Here is a 21,402-nt window from a genome sequence, read left to right on the forward strand (position 1 = left end):
TTACTCTTCCTGATGCAATCGCCACTTCCTGTTTGGGTGTTGAGGAAGAGAAACGTTTGTTTCTCAGCAGACTCACTGTACATGACTCTGCATGTGTGTATGTGTGCGTGTGCGTGTGCGTGTGCGTGTGGCTCAGTAATGTGATGACTGATTATTTGACCGTGGTTCAGTATTTGTTCTGCAAACAAAGTGCCGGTGACTCTTGCGTCACTGTGCTGGTGCAGTTTGTTCGTTTCAACTCACTGGGCTGATGGGAAATCTTCATCATATGACCAAGTGACCATAAAGACAGTTTCCCAGTAAGAGCTTGTCACTGTTACTCGACTGTTGACAACTGGTCTTGGACCACACGTGATTTGACTGTGTGTTTATTATTTAGGTGTGTGCATATATATTTTTACAATCATACAAATAAATAAGAGTTACGTATTACATAATGTCCAATGTGGAAAGATGTAAATAGACATAAGCAAAGTGGCATAAGTGGACATGTGTAATGGTGTTTCCATGCAGTATACTTACACACACACACACACACACACACACACACACACACACACACACACACACACACACACACACACACACACACACACCTCTCCTTTTGATCCATCCTGCAGTAAGACATTCCTGTGCTGTGGTGAGTGGGAGCAGCTTGTATGAATCAGGTGTATTGTCGTGTTAAGGTGGTACGGAGCAGAGCCCAGGAGACCTGAGCCCGCAGGGAGCCTCCTCCCAGAGGCCTCGGAGGCCCTCGGCAGGTTGCTGGTAAAGCTGTAAGGACAGGAGGCCTCAACATGGGGAAAATTGATATCAACGGCGTTGAAAGCATACCTGTAGTATACCTGTCCTGATCCTCGTGAGCAGCTTTTTTAAATGTTACCCCCTCCGGCTACCTCTCTACATCTTTTTGGCCCAACCTCCTTGTTTTTCTTTTCCATTTTCTTTAATCTTGTTTTGTCTTGTGGTCTGCCTGTCTGTCTAACCTCCTCACACCCTGTCTGTCAGGACACGTACAATCATTCCACCTGTAACTTAACCAATGTGATTTATTGGGCCCCCTGCCATGGCACCCACCTTTTTCAACACAACTCCTCCTTTGTCTCCTGGGCCTTTCTTTACATCGTCTTCATCGCCACCTTTAGTCGTCACCTCTTTGTCTTCCTCGCCTCTTAAGAAAGAATCCTTGAGGTTTATGTGGAAAAATGGGTCAGTATACTCTCAGGAGGGCCTTTAACACTGTTATGGTTCAAAGCACTTTATAGACCATGGAGAAGACGACTCCGTGCAAGTGCATCGCCGTGGAGGCAACTAGTCTCTTCTGCTTTTGTCTTCACTTAAGAATCTCACCTTTCCTGTCGTCTCTTTCCACTCGGATAACTCCTCGTAGCTGTTGCCCCCTGTCTCAGACTTCCTGACGGCTGCATCCCTCAACATTTTGGAGAATTTATAAAATTGCACAAAATATTATTGTCAATTTCCTGCTGTGACTGGCGTAGGAAAAAGTAGAAATAGAATTGTCCAGCCAAAGTATGAAGCATTAAGATTAAATGGAAATTGCAGAAACGTCCTCCTGGCTTTCAAATCAATTTAGTTTTATTTGTATAGCCCAAAGTCACAGAGCCTTCAAAGAGATTTACAATATATATAATACCGCACGATTAATCGTATTAAAATCATGATCTTGAATTCACATACACAGTTTTATCAAAGATTCTGCTGTATTTTAATTACGGCTGCATCAAAACAAGCGCTCCTTCTTTCTCCCAAAGAACCGAAAGCACCCCAGACAGACCTGGTCGCAAATGTGTCAGTGGCGAACTTCGCCTCCTGTTCACTTTCAATCTGTGTCAGCGAGGAGGCAAATAAAATATTTGCTTCCTGTGGTGAGGTAAATCTTAGCGTAGATCTCAACTTTGGTGAACTCTCACCCTCAATATTCTCTTCCAATATCTGTGACTGTGCCTTAATGCCACATTATCTCTGCTTTCTACCAAAACCATGAAAAAAAACAATGACATAAATCCAGAAGAAATAATGGGAGAGGATTCTAAGCAAGAATCTAGCATCTAACCTTCATTCTTAGTACTTTGAGTCTAATTAGGAAAAAGTTACAATAAACACGCCTCTCTTCCACCAGCGTTTATCTCATCGCCTCACCTCTTCACCTCCCTCACCTCCGGCCTCCTCCTGCAGTACATTCTTGTTTTTTATGCTTCTTGTCACCCAGCCTGAGGCTACACACACACACACACACACACACACACACACACACACACACACACACACACACACACACACACACACACACACACACACACACACCCCCCAAACAAAGAAGCCCACGACTGCTGGGGCTGGTGATCATAACCTTTGACCCTTTGTTCAGTTCATGGTGCTTTACACAGCTGCTAGTTGAATGACAATGGCAGTTTAACGCTCATATACACTAGTAGCCCCTCTCTCCACCCCCCTGCGTCAGTGTCAGACCTCAGTCTGTGGTGCTGTGACTCGTTCCATCAGGTGTACGAATGTGAAGCAGTCTGACAACTTAATCAGCTGGTTATTTAGGAGGCTACAGGGAGGCCATGAGAAAAAAAAAAGAAAAACTAAACTTGTGCAACGTGGCTTTTAAGTCGTCACATCCCTGATGACTCAATAATGTACCTGAAGTGCAGGTTCCCTGATATAATGTCATGCTTCAACTAAAGCACTTGAATGCATCTGCAATTACTTGATATACTGGTCTAGAGTTTCTGTGATTGGTAATAACATTACTGTGTCTTTGTACATAGTCTCTAAGGGTCTGTCCTGTTTAATGTGATTTGACTAAGCTTTGTATTTCAGCATTAATGGTAATTTTCCCAATCTGTTCATCTATTTATATAGTTTTCACTTAAATGTCCAAGTCAAATGTTAAACAAACACAAACTGTAACTTCCACTGTCTTAAATTAGAGATGTTTCGATACCAGCCTTGAAAAAGCCTCTGATGCAGCCGAAAATGCCGGGTTTGGCAACATCTATGTATGAATCTGAATCACGTCTTTCACCCAGATGAAACTGCAATTTGGTTTCCCAGAAAGCACTTCTTCTTCTTCAATATTTGAAGTAGTTCATATTTATTGCTCACATCTGAGAAGCTGTAACCACAGCATCCTTTGAATCATTACTTTATTTTGTCTTCACTGGTTGATAATGCCTGACCATTAACACAATCTGTGCCACCACATTTAATTTTCAGTTATGATTCAGAAAACAATAATCTTGAGGTATAAATACAGTCACAACAAATAGGCTGCTTTCCTCCATATTCTTTGAAATGCCGGACATCGTCAAAAGTTAATTTTCTGGAGCAAAATCCAAGGCTTGTTATGAGCCACCCTGATCCATTACAGGAGGCAGCCGTCGCCCGGGCACATCAAAGCTGCTGACCCTCTGCCTGACACACAATGAGGCCTTATTAGAGCCATGTCTGAGAGAACAGAGGAGGAGGAGCAGGGGGCGGGAGGAAGGAGTCCAAAGGGAAGAGAATGTGAAATATTTGCAGAATTAGATTCAGAAACCAGGGGAGCATTTTAAAGGACGTGTGCAGCTTTTTTGTTTTGACGTTGCACGTTACCTTTACTTTTAACACTGAGCAACTTCTGACATTTTGTGCACATTATCCAAATAACCCATTTTACTCTCAGGTTGCTGCTGCAATTTTCTAATGCTCCAGCCACATTAATCACGGTGCTTTTAATGGTGATGCCTCCTGCTACAATTACTATTTAGCAGCGTGTCGGTGTGAACTCGGACAGTTGGTTCACAGAATAAACCAGTGGTAATGGACTTTGCTGTCATTATGCGTCTGACCCTACCGACTGCACACGTGTTGACCCATCTTCTCTCTGTTCCACAGACGAGCACGATGCAGTACAGAAGAAAACGTTCACCAAATGGATAAATGCACAGCTCTCCAAGGTAACGTAAAACAACGATGGGTTCAAGTCGATGCCAAACGTCTGCTGCATTAATCCAAAACACTAGAAACATTGCACTTGTACTCTGAAAGCCCAAGAAGACTTTATAAAAACTAAAAGTTTCATCTGCCTGATATTGAAATAAATTTTTTTTTAAGTAGGACTCAAGTGTTGTGATGATATTCAGGTTATTTCCGTTCTAAGACCACGAGTCTGTTTCTGATGGAATAAACACATGGCCTCATTTGTTGCTTGGTGTTCACTTTAAAACTCACCACTGAAACTGTTATCTCTATCAGACGGGGAAGACGCCCATCAAAGACATGTTCTCCGACCTGAGGGATGGGAGGAAGCTGCTGGACCTGCTGGAGGGTCTCACTGGAACTGTCCTGGTGAGTTTGTGTATAAAGGCCTCCAGAGTTGTAACATTTTAAAGAATGCAGTCTGACTTTGCAGTCTGACGTTTAAAATTCCCCCAAAGATTTGGTCGGTTTCATCCGTCTGTTCCTCACTGACAGTGGGTGAGAGGTGGGTCACACTGTGGACGGGTCGACAGGCTCGACATGTGGAGACAAACACACGTCTATGCTCACATTCTCACTTGCAGACAAGTTAGGTCTTTGAACTGTGGGAGGAAGCCGGAGAAACCCCCACACAGACACGTGGACTCCATGCAAACTCTGATCAGTTTCAGCACTATTGATTTATCTTATCAATACTTCTGCATTTCAAACAGTGGCTGGCAACTTTAACACGCTCTCTGAGTTTGTCTTCATGTGGAACTTCAGCTGTTTATCTTGTGTGTTTAAGCACTTGAGTGCTTCTAATCAAGCTGGACAACATGGACAACTTTTGTAATATATAGACTTTAAAGTTTGTTTTGGCTGCTGCATCCCCCCCAACCCAAAACAAATGCATGCATTAACCCATGTAAAGTCCAACTGAATGTCTAATGTAAACATAAGAACCACTCACTAATATTTTTAATCTTTGCCAATTTCTACATAGTTTTTTCTGCAGTTTTTCCTTTTGCTCAACAAAGATTAGGCAGTTAAATTAAAACTGTTGTGTTTACCCAACAAGCACTTTATCAGAAAACAGCTGTTTAAAGAAACGTTTTCAAAATAATTTTCATAAGCAGAATGAATACTTTTTATGTACGTTGTCTGTGACCGACCTCCACTTGAGTTCACACATTTTTGTTTTCTTGGAATATTCCTCATTTATCACTGTCACCTCCCCGTCACCTCTTAAACAGCTTATCTGCTTTCCAGCACCTGTAGCTGTACAAAGTGCCACATGTCTCTGTGCTATACATTCAGACAAACACGCACATACACACACACACACACACACACACTCTCTGATGCCAGAATACTGATTCTATAATTAGGTGCTAATAAGTGGTTGGGGGTATGTGAAGAAAAGGATTTGCCGTTGGCATCTCTCCATCCTGCCGTTCTTTCCACGAGTTGACCTGTGGACACTGCTGATAGGATAATGGCTGGATGATTGTATAGTGAGAAACACTCTGCTGAGTGATGGCACAGCTTTACTCCATCCAGCCACGAAACCCTTTGTACTTTTTACTCCTAGGTTTGTGAATCTATAAATATGTTGCACACGCAGTTTATAAGGAAACAAATTTTTCTGATATCAACAAATCACTAGATGCATTTTACAAACTGTCAGTTTCCTTTAGGCTTCTTAATCTCTCAATGATTGGCTGGTGAACCGTGATCATGCAGTCGGCTGATTTCTGCTGTGTTTCCTCTTCCTCAGACCAAAGAGCGAGGCTCCACCAGAGTGCACTCTCTCAACAACGTCAACAAAGTACTTCAAGTCCTGCATCAAAATAATGTGAGTACCTGTTCTGGTGCTGTTGGTGGATGCTTTTAGCTAAATTACAGATATTAGCGTATCTTTAATCCTGTGCCACTTTGGCCAAAGAGTGTGCAGGGTTTTTATTTCAGCTACACAGCATAGGCAGAAAGAGGGAACTGTAATGAACCATATAATATGTGCTGTTGTGGTTTCTTGAACAAAAATCCCACTTTTCTGTGGCTACCAGACGCTAGACATGACTAGGGAAGTGTATATTCCTCGGTGGCACTGACTTCATTCATACCTATTACACTTCCTGTAAATAACCAGGACTACATGTTCTCCTCTGGCCTTTTATCGAACTGTGTCAGTTTGTCTACATTGTGTTCTGTGTTTTTCTTTGTCAGTCTGCCTCCCCCGTCTCCTCTCTGTGTACAATGCTTGGTCTTAATGCCTTGGCCTTAGCAGTGGGAGATAAGGGGCAGGGAATGCTCGTGAGGACTTGCAGAGGCTGGAGTTTGCATGTAACCTCCTGATGGCGTCTCCCCATACAAGAGCCACAAAAAAATCCGCTGGCAGTAAAAGCCTGGGATCCCACGAGCCTTTACAGTCTGCTGACTGGAAATAATGGCTTCTCAATAAATAGAAATCTTAAAACTACTTGAGTTTTCTATTAAATGTAGAGAAACCACATTTATTACCAAGGAAGTTGTGTTTTTATCCCTCAGTTTGTTTGTTTGACAGCAAATCAAAACATTGTGTACCTTAAAAAGCATTTCTCTAAAGAGTGTCTTCTTTAGACCAAGACATGCAAAAACATATTGGATTAGAAAGATTCCTGGGGCAGCTAACGTTAAAAAGTCACTCTTTAAAAATCTGTTGGATTTTTGTTATTGATAAGCCTTAAATCAATGTTTCCCCCTTTTACCCCCTTTTTATGCTTGTGTATTTTTTGTATAAGTTCATATTTTCGTATTTTTATTTGCTAAAACGTTGGCTGTGCAGTCCGAGCAGGTTGTGACGGTCCGAGCTGAACATGAAGTGCTGGATGATTCTTGTTGCTTCGAAAGCGTGTTTGGGAATATTTGAGTTTAGAGACGTGCTCCCGGATGTAACTGTATATGCTGCAGACCGAGACCCTGAAAAAAAGAGAGAGAAGTGATGGTGTGTCGGGTTTAAGCTGATTGGGAGTAGAGGCAGGTCGGAGGTCAACTCTGACGAAGCGAGAGAGGTCACTTCATAGCTTGACCAGACACTTGACCTCGTGTTCCACTCTGTGCCTTGATCCTGTCTAAAATATGTATATGTAATCACAGCACACTTTGACCTCACCTCGTATAATTAGTGTGACAGGCCTGCAGACTCACTTGAGAGGAAGCATTGGAGTGGTGCAGTTAATGTGCTTTAATCCCATGTTTGGTAAAAGTGCAGAGAGTGGAGCCTCATTAAGAGCTGGAGCGATTTTAATATCTCCTTGGCTGCCTCCTCCTTCAGGTGGATCTGGTGAACATAGGAGGGACGGATATTGTGGATGGGAACCACAAGCTGACCTTAGGCCTCATCTGGAGTATTATCCTTCACTGGCAGGTGAGCACACGCACACACACACACACACGTACATACGCACACACACACACCTTCTGTCTTTCCACCCACATCCTCCACACGAACACACAAAGACTCATTAATGTTTGCTCAGTCAACTCACCGATGTCCCAGAGGGATCAAAAATACAGATGATGGAAAATGGGTATTGTTGTGCACTCATGCGTGCATGTAAACACACTTAATCATCCACCGCTTTGTGCGTCTGACCTGTTGAAATGTGACTGTGAGCGGCTGCTCGGAGGAAAATAGTTAATCAGGAGACTTTGTTAAAAAATGGTCGGGTCTTTCATCACTCTTTCATTACTACTAGTTTACATTTAAGGGATAGTTCACAGAAAAATGAAAATTCAGCCATTATCTACTCACCACTATGCTGATGGAGGGGTGGGTGAAGTGTTTGAGTCCACAAAACAAGGACACGTGAACGCACCTCTTGGGGGGGCTATCAAAGGACATGCAGGCTAAAAACATGGTGTAAAGTTTTGTAACCCATTTCAATTTCCCCACATGTTCATGTAGGTAAAAGACATCATGAAGGACATCATGTCCAACCTGCAGCAGACCAACAGTGAGAAGATCCTGCTGAGCTGGGTGCGCCAGTGCACCCGCTCATACGCAGAAATCAACGTGCTGAACTTCACCACCAGCTGGGCCGACGGTCTGGCTCTCAACGGCATCCTTCACCACTTCAGGTGAGGAGAAACGTCTCCATGGCAACGACATGTTTTACCGCTGTGACCTGATGAGACTGAACGAAGGTTGAAGATTATCTGTCTCCACTCATGTCATTGTGTGTCAGGACTCTGCTGGAGCTGCACTGTGTTGGTGTTGTGATTTTGCCTCTGTGAAATGAATCCTCTGCTTCAGGTCCACATTACATCCTTGATATCTGCCCTTTGACTCTGAATGTAAATCATACTGAGCACAAGCAGGAATCTGTGACTGAGTGTGAGATTGTGAAGATGCCCGGGCCGTGCAAGTGGCGGAAGGTCAGGTTGACAGGTCAACGCCTGCCGGCTCTGTGTACACTGCTTGACTTACTCTGTCACTGTTTGCACACGCTCGCTGTGTGTGTGTGTGTGTGTGTGTGTGTGTGTGTGTGTGTGTGTGTGTGTGTGTGTGTGTGTGTGTGTGTGTGTGTGTGTGTGTGTGTGTGTGTGTGTGTGTGTGTGTGTGTGTGTGTGTGTGTGTGTGAGAGAAAGAGACGGGCGAGGAGTGTTTGGGGTGTTTTCCCCCCTTTGAGTAACCCCTTGTCCTTACCAGTGACATGCGTGTACACGCACACGCACACGCACAGGGGCCTGTGAGCTGTGAGAAAGGCCAGTGTTGGTTTAGACCTGGGCCGGGGTTTAGGTGGATCAGTGAACACACACATTCCAAACCCGGATGGCCTCAACACAAGTCCCCTGTGTACCACTCGTCTGTTTGAAGGACATGTTTATATAATTTCAATAATTGTGGTATGTAAAAAAATATTTTGATGACATTTTACTTGTGTACGTTTGACAGAAGCTGTGGATCTGAAAAATGATATTGATATCAATTCATTCAGATGAGGGAAAAGTGTTTATTTCCTTATTTGTGGGTTTTCAGTTGGGTAAACCCGCTAAAAAAAGGGATTGACTCCTTTCCCATTTCCAGCAGGGGAGTTTGTCTTATTGATTTTTTTACCACCAATGTGTAACGTCACAAACGTACCTGAAAACGCAGGCCCTCTCTCATCTTAGTGCGTTCATCCGAGTGTCACGTTTCCATCACTGCTGATCGGAAAAGATTAAAACCGGTTTCTGCTGCAGAGTCATTTGGGAGTAAATGCAAATCCTATCCATTCCAATTGCAGACAAAAGGCAGATGTCAGTGGGTGTAAGTGGGTTTTTGGATCCGTGGAAAAGGGGCGTCAGTGGTATGATCTTTATGAAACTTCCAATGACACTGCCACCATGTTGCTGCTCTCATGCCGTCTGTTCTCTTGTGTTCTCAGGCCGAACGCCTTCAGTTGGGATCAGGTGGTCAAGCTGAGCCCTGTGGAAAGACTGGAACATGCCTTCACCGTAGCCAAAGACCAGCTGGCTATTGAGCGGCTGCTGGATGCTGAAGGTACTGACACACTGTATTTATTTGGACAAGATCGACTCTAGAAAGTTTCATGAAAATGACAATCGCTACCTTTTATAGTAGTCCCCGAAAACTAGAGATCGAATAGGGAATCCTTTTTTTTTTTTACCCTTTGCAAAATTCCCTCATATTAAAACATGGTCCACGCTCACAAAGCCGTCCTTCATGTCCTGCCAGCAGTCGGATAAATTCACAGGGGAGAAAGTAACTCGGTGTTGTCTTTGGCTGAGGATTTCTAAGAAACTGTGTTTGCTCAGAATGTTTTTCTAGTTTATGTTGCACCGGTAGTTGCTCATGTACTTAAGCTTCATAAATACAGACAGTTTTTTTAATGTCATGACCCAGGGGCGGTTACACCTGACCTGTTTCGAGGCCACGTCTAATCAGCACAACCTGCCTCTGACGCTCCTCATATAATTTTTCTCCCGTCACCATCAACTGCCGCCTCGCTCCATCTGCCACGCTGCTTTTCTCCTTGTGCAATTTTCTCCACTTTATCTCCTGCTCGCTCGCTCCCTCCCTTTAATTTGTATCTCTGATCTTCTGCTGCCCTACATCCACCTCCTTTCCACCATCTCTCCTCCTCTCTCTCTCTTAGACGTGGCGGTGCAGCTCCCAGATAAGAAGTCCATCATCATGTACGTGACGTCTCTGTTCGCGGTGCTGCCCAAAGATGTGAGCATGGAGGCGATCAGGGAAGTGGAGACGCTGCCACGCAGATTCAAATCGGAGGACTCGGGTCCGGGCCTCAGCGCTCAGGTAAAATATACAGTGTGTTACAGTCGTCGTTACCTCATCTGATAAGAAACACGAGGGTACTAGAGTAGATTCTAATTTTAGGAACAAGTTGGTTGCACACTACCCCAAAGGGAGAATCACTGTACTACTCTCACAACCTTTAAAACTACTCACACAGTCCACTGCAGCGTCTGTTTTGAAAGATTCAAAATTCAAGGTCCAGGCCTCCTCCCTCCTCACCTCTAAGTCCCTCCAGTACCTGTCTGACCTCCTCCACCCCTGTACTCCAACCCTGTGGTTCTCAGATACAGGTCTACGCATTGTCATCACCCGTATTTACCTGAGAACACATGGTCACTGGGCATTCAGAGTGGCAGCCCCCACTTTCTGGAGCTCTCTCCCATCCAATAATCCATCAAATTTGGGTGTTGATCCTGATCAGGGGGAGGATCCAAGTTTTTACATATGGTTTTCCTTGATTATTTCAAGTTAAATATTTGTATGCTGTGGTATTAACCCTGGCAAAAATAAAATCACCTCAGCTCATTTTAAAACAGCTGTAAAGCTGTGGTTGCAAAAAAACCCTGAACCCATAAGTGCTTCAACCTTTGCTGCTGCGTTCTGTTCCTGATAACATTCAGCGTGAAGGCCACACAACACTGCTCTGTGCGTGCGCAGGGAAAAAATTGCAAAGTGTCTCATTGTGAGTTGCCAGATACTATGAGTCACTCCCATTCTGAAAAAGCCATCTCCTTCCTTCTCTCCAGCGCCGCTCATGAAAAACACAGCAGGCGCAGGCAAATAGGGAGCAGGGCCGTGACTCACCACTCTGACATTAGCCAACAGAGCGAGCTGCGTGCTGCTGGAAACACAGAGCTGAAAAGGGGATGGAAGGAAATGTGGGAATGAATTGGTGAGAGAGGGAGTGTGTGCCCGAGAGTTGACAAGGAAAGTTACTTGGGCATTAAACATGTCTTTGTGCGGGCGGGCGAGGGGCTTTGGTATGTGACACGTGATTTATATGGACTTCTCTGCTGTTTCATTAACTTGTGGTCATAATCTATGCACCATTCAGCTTTATCCTGCTCCTTTTCTTTACATCCAGTTTCATTGTAACCAAAAACACTACATTTTATTTCATCAAATTGAGTAGATATTACATCAATTTGCAGCCCCTCCCAGCCTAATTGTGCTCGCTCCCTTTCCATCCCACACAACCCCTGGGGCAGGGCTGCACATTTTAATGGTTTCTAGTCAGAAAATCCAGGAACCACCTCCCCAACTTTTTATTGTCCGTGGGCACATATTTCCCACGCCATGGAACGAGTGCTGGAAAGTCTTTCTACATAGCGCTCTGATTGGTCCAACGCAGGGTATACTTTCCTGGAGCGCTCTCTCTCCTCAAAGGACGAGATGCTGAAACTGGGAGGAGGAGAAATAAAGGCTCTTTGTATTAGATGCTTGTGTTTGGTTCCCCTCCTAAAGTTTGAGATTCGAAAACAAAAGCTCCCATGATGTGATATGTGTTGATTTTTAGTAATTTAGTAATTTCTTCCATGCTTTGGCATTCCTGAAATTCTTTTATTTTAGATGTAATGTTATTGCATTGCCATCTCTCAGAGTTGTAACATCCCTGATGATTAGTGCACTGGCATGTGCACGGCAATATATGACATGCCCCAGAATCCCAGCTGCAGAAGTGATGAATGCAGGGATTGAGTTGAGCAAATCATCTGGTGATAATAAAAGGTTCTGTTGAGCGCGACCACAGCTATTTTACAGCCATTCAAGTCAATAAATAGACCAAGGCTGCAGTTTTCTCTCGCTCTCTCGCTCTCCAATGTCTCTCTCTCTCTCTCTCTCTCTCTCTCTCTCTCTCTCTCTCTCTAATGCCTCTTTCTTTCTTTCTTTCTCTCTCTCTCTCTCTCTCTAATGCCTCTTTCTTTCTCTCTCTCTGTGTCGCTCTGTCTCTGCTCCAACACGGGGGATTCACTCGCAGCATTTCTGCAACTTACTCCAAAATATTCAAAAGGTCATCGAATATTTTCAGCAGGTGACCTTTTCCCTGAGTTTGCCGCTCAGACATTAGAGCTTTGTAACTTCAGCCCTGTTAAACAAAGGTCCGTTTGACTTGTTACTGTACTGGTCCCTACACACCCATTAGCAATTCTGTCATTTTTGACTCGGCCCGGCTGCCGCTGCACAGATTTCTATCTCCTCCTCGTTTCAGCTCCAGACAGATTTGTCGAGCTCTGTCGAGCCTTGTTTTAAATGGAAACGTGGAACAGTTCAGTGCTGCCGTCCACAAAGGACATCGCACGTCCATGTGGTGTTCAACAATATTATGAGGTTCCTAAATTAGATTTTGTTGAAGCTGAATTTGATGGTGGTTAGATGCAGAGTACCTCTTCTACATGTGCACTCCACTGTCTGTTTCTGTATCTACTTGATGTTTTTACGCTGTCCCTGTCTGCAATCAGGGAAAACCTTGAGCTTCGGTCGGGTTCGGACACGAAAAATCTGAATGCCTGTTGGGTTGGGTTGGGTTAGTTTTCTGTCCGGCTGGTTCGGGTTCAGACAGAAAATCGTGGCCCGAGCTGCTCTCTAGTTCAGATAATTGCTGTTTTGGGAAGTTCTTGATGAAGGACACTACAATAACTGCCTCTACACAGGCTCGTTCGCTTTCCGTGTGTTCCTGATGAGATGAGGAGATAAACACACTCTTCCCCCTTTCTCTTTAGAACAATCATTTCCTTCTCTCTGACCATACACCCAACTCTACTTGTTGATATTACTTTGTTTCAAGCTCACTGCTGTTCCTAGAATGAGGATTGACCTTCCCAGCGTGCCAGGACCACCTCCCAGCATGCCATAATAGGGCCGCAGTTGTTTTTTTCTTCTTAACTGAGAGAGGACAGGCCACTCTGCATGCTCCAGAGCTGCACTGGCCCCTCCTAGATGTCTGCTTCTATTTTAAAACTCGCCATCTGATGTTGACAAATGAAATTCCCAGTAAAATAGTCAAATGGAGGTTTTGGGAAATTGAATGTTTGATGGAAATCGTTGAATCTGAGTCATTTAGATGTTCAGGTTTGTGTTTTTTAATGTAACCATGTGAATAGGACTTGTTAAAGAAGCAAAAAAACCTTTTTTCAATTTAAAAACAACAGATTTGACCCTGTGTAATGTTAAAGTAAAATGCTGTCTGTAAATGTTTGTAAAGTGCTTATTTTTAGTAATATATTACTCTAATACAATACAGTAATGATCACACACACAATGTAAACAGTGTCAATATTCTGGCCAACCTGTCCATTCATGACCTGCCTCATGTGTCTCAGAGTGCAAAGATGCAGGAAGCAGGCAGCAGCCCCCGGCCCGAGACCCCCTGCACGCTGACGGAGACAGAGGGTGAGACGGAGGGCAGCCTGCCGGAGGTGGACCTGGACAGCTACCAGACCACGCTGGAGGAAGTTCTGACCTGGCTGCTGTCGGCCGAGGACGCCCTGCAGATCCAGGACGAGGTGTCGGACGACGTGGAAGAAGTCAAGGAGCAGTTTCACACACACGAGGTAGGAGGAGAGGAGCGGGCCGACTTATCTCATGCAGAGGTGCAAAAACATGCAGGCACATGTATACGGAGGTAACGATGACTGTGCTATTTCACCTACGGACAGAATGATGAGTTGTTCAGTGGTTCTCAAAGGTTAATAGATGAAAACTCTAAAATCTTAAAAACAAGCATCTCAATAAACTCTCCTAATGAATCTATACTGTGTATCAGTTTGTAATGAGACATTATATTTAGATATAAGTGTCAAACAATGGCACAGATACCTGACATACACTATGTCTGACTAGCACACCTGGTTTTTGTCCTAGAACTGTCACCCTCCACGTTTGACTCTGACATATAGCATAACAGAATCCCACAGATAGAGGCCTCCCACAACCGACAGTACACGCTCCGTACATGTTGTGAATGTCAGGAATTCTGCTCAGTACAGTGGCGCAGTAGCACCCCATGGTGCCCCGGCCCAGTACTCACTTGCCCGAGAAGGTGCAGCCGCAGGGTCTGTGCCTGTGCATGTGTGTAAAGGGGCTTTGGCAGGATTCCCTTGGCTGAAATGTGAATATTTGTGAAGTCTAATGTCTGGAATCCAGGTCAAAGCAGAAAGCTGGTAGTGAGACGGGAGAGCAACAAGACTCAAAAGCCTCTTTAACAGCCAGGCTTTTCAAGAGGTCTGAAAAAATCAATCCCGTTTGTTTCGGCCTGGTTGTTCGCGTACTTACTCCAGCTTCTCCAGCAAAGCCTCATTAAAAACAATGGGCTCAGAGGTGCAGTCAAAAATGCTTACTCATCCAGAGAAAAGGACAATAACTCAATTCATTGGCCTTATTTTGCTCACTACAAGAACCAGTAAATAGCAGCCCCTCTAAGGAGCTAAGAAGCAGCCAAATTCCTTCACATTTGCTCTTTATTCTGTTTCTTTTGAGGCGTTTTTCTCTCCTCTTCTGTTGTGCAATTGGCCCCAGTTGGCCACTTGAGTTCACCCCTCAGTGAGTGCTCACAGGCAACACACACTAATACAAGGGTGATGCCCAGCACCTCTGCAGGGTGTTTTTATCTGTTACACCGAGTGACGTGAGAGGGCAGAGAGAGAAACCAATCCAGATGTTAGTCTGCTGGTGCCAAGTGCCAACATGGAGCCCCGGATTATATAACCAGTATGTGGCCAGGGAGTTATACTGAATCTGGGTAAAGGTATGGGGTTAGACAATGTCTCCCTTAACTTATCTTACCCTTATATTAAAGTTTATGATCTCATCTTTTGTTTTGTTTTTAGTACACAGCATAAAGTTTCAAACTTTCATAGTCAGAGATTTGCTGTCAGTGTTTCCCCTCACCTTTTACTCCTCCTCCCCCTACAGGCCTTCATGATGGAGCTGACAGCACACCAGAGCAGTGTGGGTAATGTGCTGCAAGCTGGTAACCAACTGATCGCCCAGGGCAACCTGACCGAGGAGGAGGAGGATGAAATCCGGGAGCAGATGAGCCTCCTCAACTCCCGCTGGGAGAGCCTCCGAGTGGCCAGCATGGACCGACAGGCCAGGTAGATACACACACACACACACACATACACACACACACTTGTTTAAAAAGGCATCAGCTACGGATACCCCATTTTAGTCTGGACGGGCAGAAACTGAGATCTTTGGAAACTTTGACGTAGAGACTCACAACCGGTTGTGTCTTTTCAGTAGCCTTCACTGATTCGTCAGGCTCCTATCACATGACCCCTGTCTTGGAAGAAAACAGCTGTCATTATGGATGAAAACTGATGCAGAGCCAAAACGCTGGTGTAGACAGATCGTTTTAGTTGATAACGTTTTTTAAAACAAAAACTTTGTAGTATGAATGTAGCTTTAATCCTGCAGTAATATTAAAACACCCTCGCAGTAATATTAAAACACCCTCGCAAATGGCACGCCTGTTCATTTGAGTTAGAAACAGGGGAAATTATCTTATCTTAATGTCATTTCTACCTAAAACTTGAAAATATTCAATTCTTTTTACAGTGTAGTGTGCAGGGCCCTCGCACCATGAGTCACTAATTCAAGTGGAGGTAAATTTCCTCTGACTCACAGTTGGATCCTACATGTTTATGAGTTTTCCTGTGAAGACTGTTTAAGGCTGCAAGCTGTGTGAAGGTGACACCTGATAAGCCTCCCAAGGCCTAACAAGTCGTCCGCTCAATCTGGGTTATCAAGGTTTATGATGCTTCAGACACACACACCCACACACACACACACACACACCCACACACACCCACACACACCCACATTCACAAAGTTGTTCGTGAAGCGTATTTATGATGTCCACGTGAGTATTTTTTTACCCTCATTTAAAAAGACTCATTGTCTGAGGAGTCCGTGCACAGCATTGTCACTCCCTCAGTCTTTGTGCCGCTGTCAGGCTGTTAGATAACCAGCCCAACAGGCAGTTTCACCTCAAAGTTTATTCAATATTCGATAGTTTTTATTCCCCGTCTACCTCCACACACCCACTCCGCTGTCGGCCTTTGTCCCAACTCTCCCCTTCTCTGTCCCCAGGCTCCACGAAGTCCTGATGGATCTTCAGCAGCAGCAGCTACAGCAGCTTTCTGATTGGCTCACGAAGACTGAAGAGCGAATCAGGAACATCGAGACAGAGGCGACACCTAAAGACGTGGAGCTCTACCAAGAACAGATAGAGCTGCACAAAGTAAACACAGATTTCCCCTTGAAGCCTTTTCTGTTTTGGATGAATTTAGTCATTGAAGAAATTGTAATTGATTTAACATGGACAGGATCAAGTAGAAAAATATCCTGCTTTGTTTCTCTTGTTTATCCAAATTGATGCAAAACAGATTTTGGGCTACTTGTGTCTTGTGATCATGTTGCTCATAGTGTAATGATGTTGATGCTCTGTTAATGGCCAATTTGTGACCTGTGCTGAATTTACTATTTGCATTTTCTGTTCAGGAGCTTCAGAACGACCTGGAGGCCGAGCAGGTGAAGGTGAACTCCCTGACACACATGGTGGTCGTGGTGGATGAGAACAGCGGTGAGAGCGCCACTGCTGCCCTGGAGGAGCAACTACAAGTAAGTTGACAGGCTGATTGCTGTTGTTTGGCTCATAATTTTGTGTTTAGGTCAATTAAAGACTCTAATTTGATTGTTGCAAAAGGTTGTTCTTCTTTATTGCTTGACCATGTGATGGACTAGTGACCTGCCCAGGGTGTACCCCCCCCTTTTCGCCAGCTGAGATTGGCTCCAGCCCTCCCGCTACCCTTAAAGGATAAAAACTCATTTATATTGCCTTTATGTATGAAAAGAGATACGTCCATTTCAAACGATGTAACAGTCATTGCCCACATATTTCCATACTTTCTTATCGTTTGCATGGTTGTTAAGCAATACATCTTTTAGTCTATATACATCTATCTATTATTTCTACAAAGTGGACGACTGGTACTGGGCAACATTAATTTTATATGGATGGATTTTGTGATATTTTCTTTCTGTCTATGAACTCTGGTGTAAAACCTTTCCCACACCGTTGCTTCTTCTTATTCGTTTTTGTCTTTATCCCACATTCAGACATTGGGTGAGCGCTGGGCAGCCGTGTGTCGCTGGACGGAGGAGAGGTGGCACAAGCTGCAGGACGTCTTCATGGTGTGGCAGCAGCTTCTGTCGGACCAGGTAGGATGGCCTCGCAAACGCATACAGGCATGACACATGTCTCTCTGCCTTGCTTGTAATTAAATGATGCAGTTCGACGCTAGAGTCACTGAGCTGCACTGACATGCACAAAACGGTCCATGAACCCTTTTATCTGTGTTGGAAATATGTGCCTGACTGCTGAACTCTAATTTGTGACATTAAAAGCTGCTCTCCCACCTCCTCTGCAGAGTTTGTTTCGAGAGTGGTTGGCAGAAAAAGAGGAGGCTCTGAGTGAAGTACAGACCAGCAACTTTAAGGACCCGAGTGAAATGAATACCAATGTGCGGCGATTAGCAGTAAGTAGAGTCCCAGCCTTGGTTTAATTGCTATGCTGCAATTATAGCATCTACTCTGAAATATAATGTATCGTAAACCAACAGATAATTCAACACCAGCTGCAACAGTCAAACAATAACTGTGCATTGTGCATGTTAATCTCTTTTAATTCAATCCTCTAGATTTTAAAGGAAGACATGGAAAATAAGAGGAGAACTCTGGACCAGCTGTCTGATGAAGGACAGGACGTGATATCGCTGCTGCGGAGTCCTGAGGCAGGAGCCAAGATCGAGGTGGACACAGAGGATCTGGCTCATAGATGGGACAACCTGGTGCAGAGGCTGGAGGATTGTTCCTTCCAGGTGTGTGTGTGTGTGTGTGTGTGTGTGTGGGTGTGTGTGTGTGTGGGGTCCAGGGGGTTTATCTTCCCTGTTGACTGTATTTAAAACAGTCACCGTGACTAGGACACCTGCGCTGATTTGAAAATGCAAAGATAGCAGCTTTACAAGCAACACTTACACTTACGATTAAATATTACGATTAAAAAGAAACTCAGCTTCTATTATAATAAATAGTTCAGCCAGACAACTTGGGTTGGAAATGTTTATTGCAGCAGCAGAACATGCTCAAAGAACTAGCTTGAACATCATAATTATGATTTTAAGTTTGTCAGAAAACCGAGCTGTTCGAAGAAAATGATAAACCTTTGACTAAAGCCACTCCAGCATTGGGAGTGTGTGAAATCAGACTAGTTTATCTGTAGTTCTCTAAGAAAAAGCTTTGTCTCCACGTTTGTGTATGATTCTGTAACAGTGGTTGATTTCGCCCTGTTCTCAATGACTCTCTAACTCACTGCTAAGGTGATGGAAGCTGTGACGGACTCTGGGATGACTCAGGTGGAAGAAGTAGAAGACGTTGTGGACATGGTTCCTGTGGCTGCGGCTGCGTCCAGGCCTGACCAGGAGTTGGCCCCACCCGCTCCCCCGAAGAAACGCCTGGTAGAGACGGATGCAGAAGTCAGGCGAAAGTAGGAACCGAGACATGCACGAACAAAATATTCCACCCTTACTTGAAAAGTGCAAAAATAAACGACATGCAAACACTCACTTATGCACATGTTATGTTTTGTTTTTGCTCTGCAGGTTTGAAAACAAGCTTTCTGAGCTCCTCAGCTGGATCAAAACGTATAAGACGTCTCTTCAGGCTCTGGCGTCCACGCCCCCTGAGACGACACCTCATACACCAGACCTACAGGAGAAGCTGAAGGTGAAGATGCAGCATAAAAACAGACAAATGTTACTGTTGTTAAGAGCGTATGAGTTGAAAATCTTTTATTTTCCAATCACTTCAGGGCTTGGAGTCGGACCTCACAGGAAAGGAAGCCACAGTTAGTCAAGTGATCCAGGAGGGACGGGTCCTGATGGACCAGTTGGAGAGAGGTACGGAGGAAAAGAGTAACATGCTTCTGCAGAAATCTTCCACTCTCTGTTCAACTGTGTTTGTCTTGTATGATTCTACTACGTTTCCACAGCTGCTCTCTTTATTTACATGTGTAAAATGTTATCGCCATTCAGTTTTTCGATGCTAGTAATCCCAACATGTGTTTGTGTTTGTATGTGTGGAGCAGTAAAAAGTTTGTCAGCCTGCAGGGTTTACTGACTTCATATAAGAGCTCAATGAAATGAAGTGGAGTTCTTCTTTAGTTTACACTGTTCTGGAGGCAGTGAAGTGAGGGAGCAGCACCGCACGTTAAACTTTCCATTATACTCAACTTCTTTTATTCTCCTCATTTATATTGTTTTCTCATCCGTGGTGCCAGTTCCCCTTTTTTTTTTTTTTCATCTACCCTCTCTGGTGACTTTTTCCTCCATCAAAACCTCACAACACAGGCTCTGACACATTCAGAATAAATGTCCTAAAACTTAATTAGTTGGGTATTTACACATCTGTCGGCCTCTGTATGTCTCCGCAGAGGGGGTGTGTGTGGACTCGCTGAGAGCAGATGTGGGCCTGATCCAAACCGAGTGGGACGTCTGTGCGAGGGAGCTGGGGGCAGCTGGTGAGCGAGTTCACACTCAGACCCGGGTCAGCTCTGTGTCTGCAGAGCTCACAGACCTGGACGGGGTCTTGGAGGAGCAGGACCGGTGGCTGGACTCAACCTCGGCTGTAGAGAAGTGCGACGAGGCCGAGCTGAGAAACCTGAGTGGAGAATGTCAGGTGAGATCGGGGGTTGGGTCAGATAACTTTGAAATGTGAATTATTGAATACAAATTACATGGGATTTCTACTTAGTCCAGTGGAAAAACATTGCAAACTAATCTTAATATATCCGTATTTAAATTATTATACCTAGCTGCTCTTGTGTTGCCTATGTTTGAAGTCAAAGTGATGGTGATATTGCCATGAATGGAGGGCTATGGGTTATTTTACACAGACTGATGCAGCTTGACCCTGACACCGTTCTTTTTATCCTCTGCCTCAAAGTAGAGAAACCCTGCACTGTACAGCAAACTGACCTTTTCATTAGTTGATAATATTTCTTATCATTGTGAAATTGCCATATTTTCAAAGTTTTAGGAGAAAATACAATCCATGATCTAAGTACAAATTTCTGTCTGAGCTTATTGTAGTTAAGATTTTTTTTGTAATCTGATTACATCATCCTGATTACATGTAAACTGTTACTACCCGACCTTGGGTTTGGAGTCATTGTCTCAGTCCACATTCACCCTGATCTCCTGTGTATGACTGTAATCCCTCAATTTCACCTCTGACCCCTTCGTCAATCCTCTTAGATTCAGCTCATGCAATCGCACCCCTTCAGTAAGTATTTAATATTTCACTGCAGAGGTGAAGTCAAAACCAGCATGAGGGTGAACTCAGTAAAAAGACTTGACTCAAATACTTGAAATATACAAAGAGTAAGACTGATAGAGAGGCAAAGCCAGTGAATTTCATTAGACTAACATATTGTTGCAGTGTGTGTGTGTGTGTGTGTGTGTTTTGCAGGTTTCTCCTATTTTTATACAGGAAAAAAATAATAAACTCTGAAATTCTGTTAGATCGAGCTCAATAAGTTGCTGAAAAAAATACACTTTCCATCTTTTTTCTCATCATTCTGCATCATTACAATAAAGAAGTCGAAAAATTGCATGAATAAAACCACTAATCATAGCGGCTGCAACTGTAGCCTCAGCTGCTTAGAGCTCATATATAATCACTATTCACATTTAGCTGTCTCATTTTTATGCCGAGGGAAGAACCCCATCCTCAGGCATTTCTGTAAAATGTCCTCTTTGTCCAAATGCGCAAGAAAACAGAAAACGATCTCTGCTGAATGATCAATTATGACGATGACGCCTCATTACAAGCAAATCGATTAACTGTCCCTGTTCTCTTGTCGTCCTCCTCAGTCCCGACTCGTCCAGGTCACCGCACTGAGGCCTCGACTGGAGCAGCTCTCTGCAGAGGCAGGGTCGCTGGGCGCCGTGCCCTCTCTGAAAGACAGCATGGTGGTGGTCTCTGCACATCACGCTTCCACGCTGCAGCGGCTACAGAGCAGAGAGGAAGAAGTCAGCAAAGGTACTTCTGCGGAACTATATCAAAATGAC

General features: G+C 44.2%; 1 protein-coding gene across 10 annotated transcripts in view; it reads left to right on the forward strand.

The window, feature by feature from the left end:
• Window positions 1-21,402, forward strand: part of utrn (utrophin) — a 174,200-nt gene that overhangs the window by 16,120 nt on the left and 136,678 nt on the right. For all 10 annotated transcript variants that reach the window (XM_034579148.1, XM_034579155.1, XM_034579154.1 and 7 more), the window contains 19 exons: window positions 3,904-3,965; window positions 4,264-4,356; window positions 5,747-5,824; window positions 7,283-7,375; window positions 7,916-8,088; window positions 9,378-9,493; window positions 10,110-10,270; window positions 13,591-13,821; window positions 15,182-15,363; window positions 16,364-16,514; window positions 16,775-16,894; window positions 17,393-17,494; window positions 17,704-17,811; window positions 17,974-18,153; window positions 18,652-18,818; window positions 18,934-19,057; window positions 19,143-19,230; window positions 19,764-20,008; window positions 21,205-21,373. In XM_034579148.1, the coding sequence (XP_034435039.1) occupies window positions 3,904-3,965; window positions 4,264-4,356; window positions 5,747-5,824; window positions 7,283-7,375; window positions 7,916-8,088; window positions 9,378-9,493; window positions 10,110-10,270; window positions 13,591-13,821; window positions 15,182-15,363; window positions 16,364-16,514; window positions 16,775-16,894; window positions 17,393-17,494; window positions 17,704-17,811; window positions 17,974-18,153; window positions 18,652-18,818; window positions 18,934-19,057; window positions 19,143-19,230; window positions 19,764-20,008; window positions 21,205-21,373 (2,643 nt within the window). The remainder of the gene's footprint in view (window positions 1-3,903; window positions 3,966-4,263; window positions 4,357-5,746; window positions 5,825-7,282; window positions 7,376-7,915; window positions 8,089-9,377; window positions 9,494-10,109; window positions 10,271-13,590; window positions 13,822-15,181; window positions 15,364-16,363; window positions 16,515-16,774; window positions 16,895-17,392; window positions 17,495-17,703; window positions 17,812-17,973; window positions 18,154-18,651; window positions 18,819-18,933; window positions 19,058-19,142; window positions 19,231-19,763; window positions 20,009-21,204; window positions 21,374-21,402) is intronic.

The sequence above is a fragment of the Hippoglossus hippoglossus genome, chromosome 24 (assembly GCF_009819705.1).
Source record: "Hippoglossus hippoglossus isolate fHipHip1 chromosome 24, fHipHip1.pri, whole genome shotgun sequence".
NCBI classification, from domain to species: domain Eukaryota; kingdom Metazoa; phylum Chordata; class Actinopteri; order Pleuronectiformes; family Pleuronectidae; genus Hippoglossus; species Hippoglossus hippoglossus.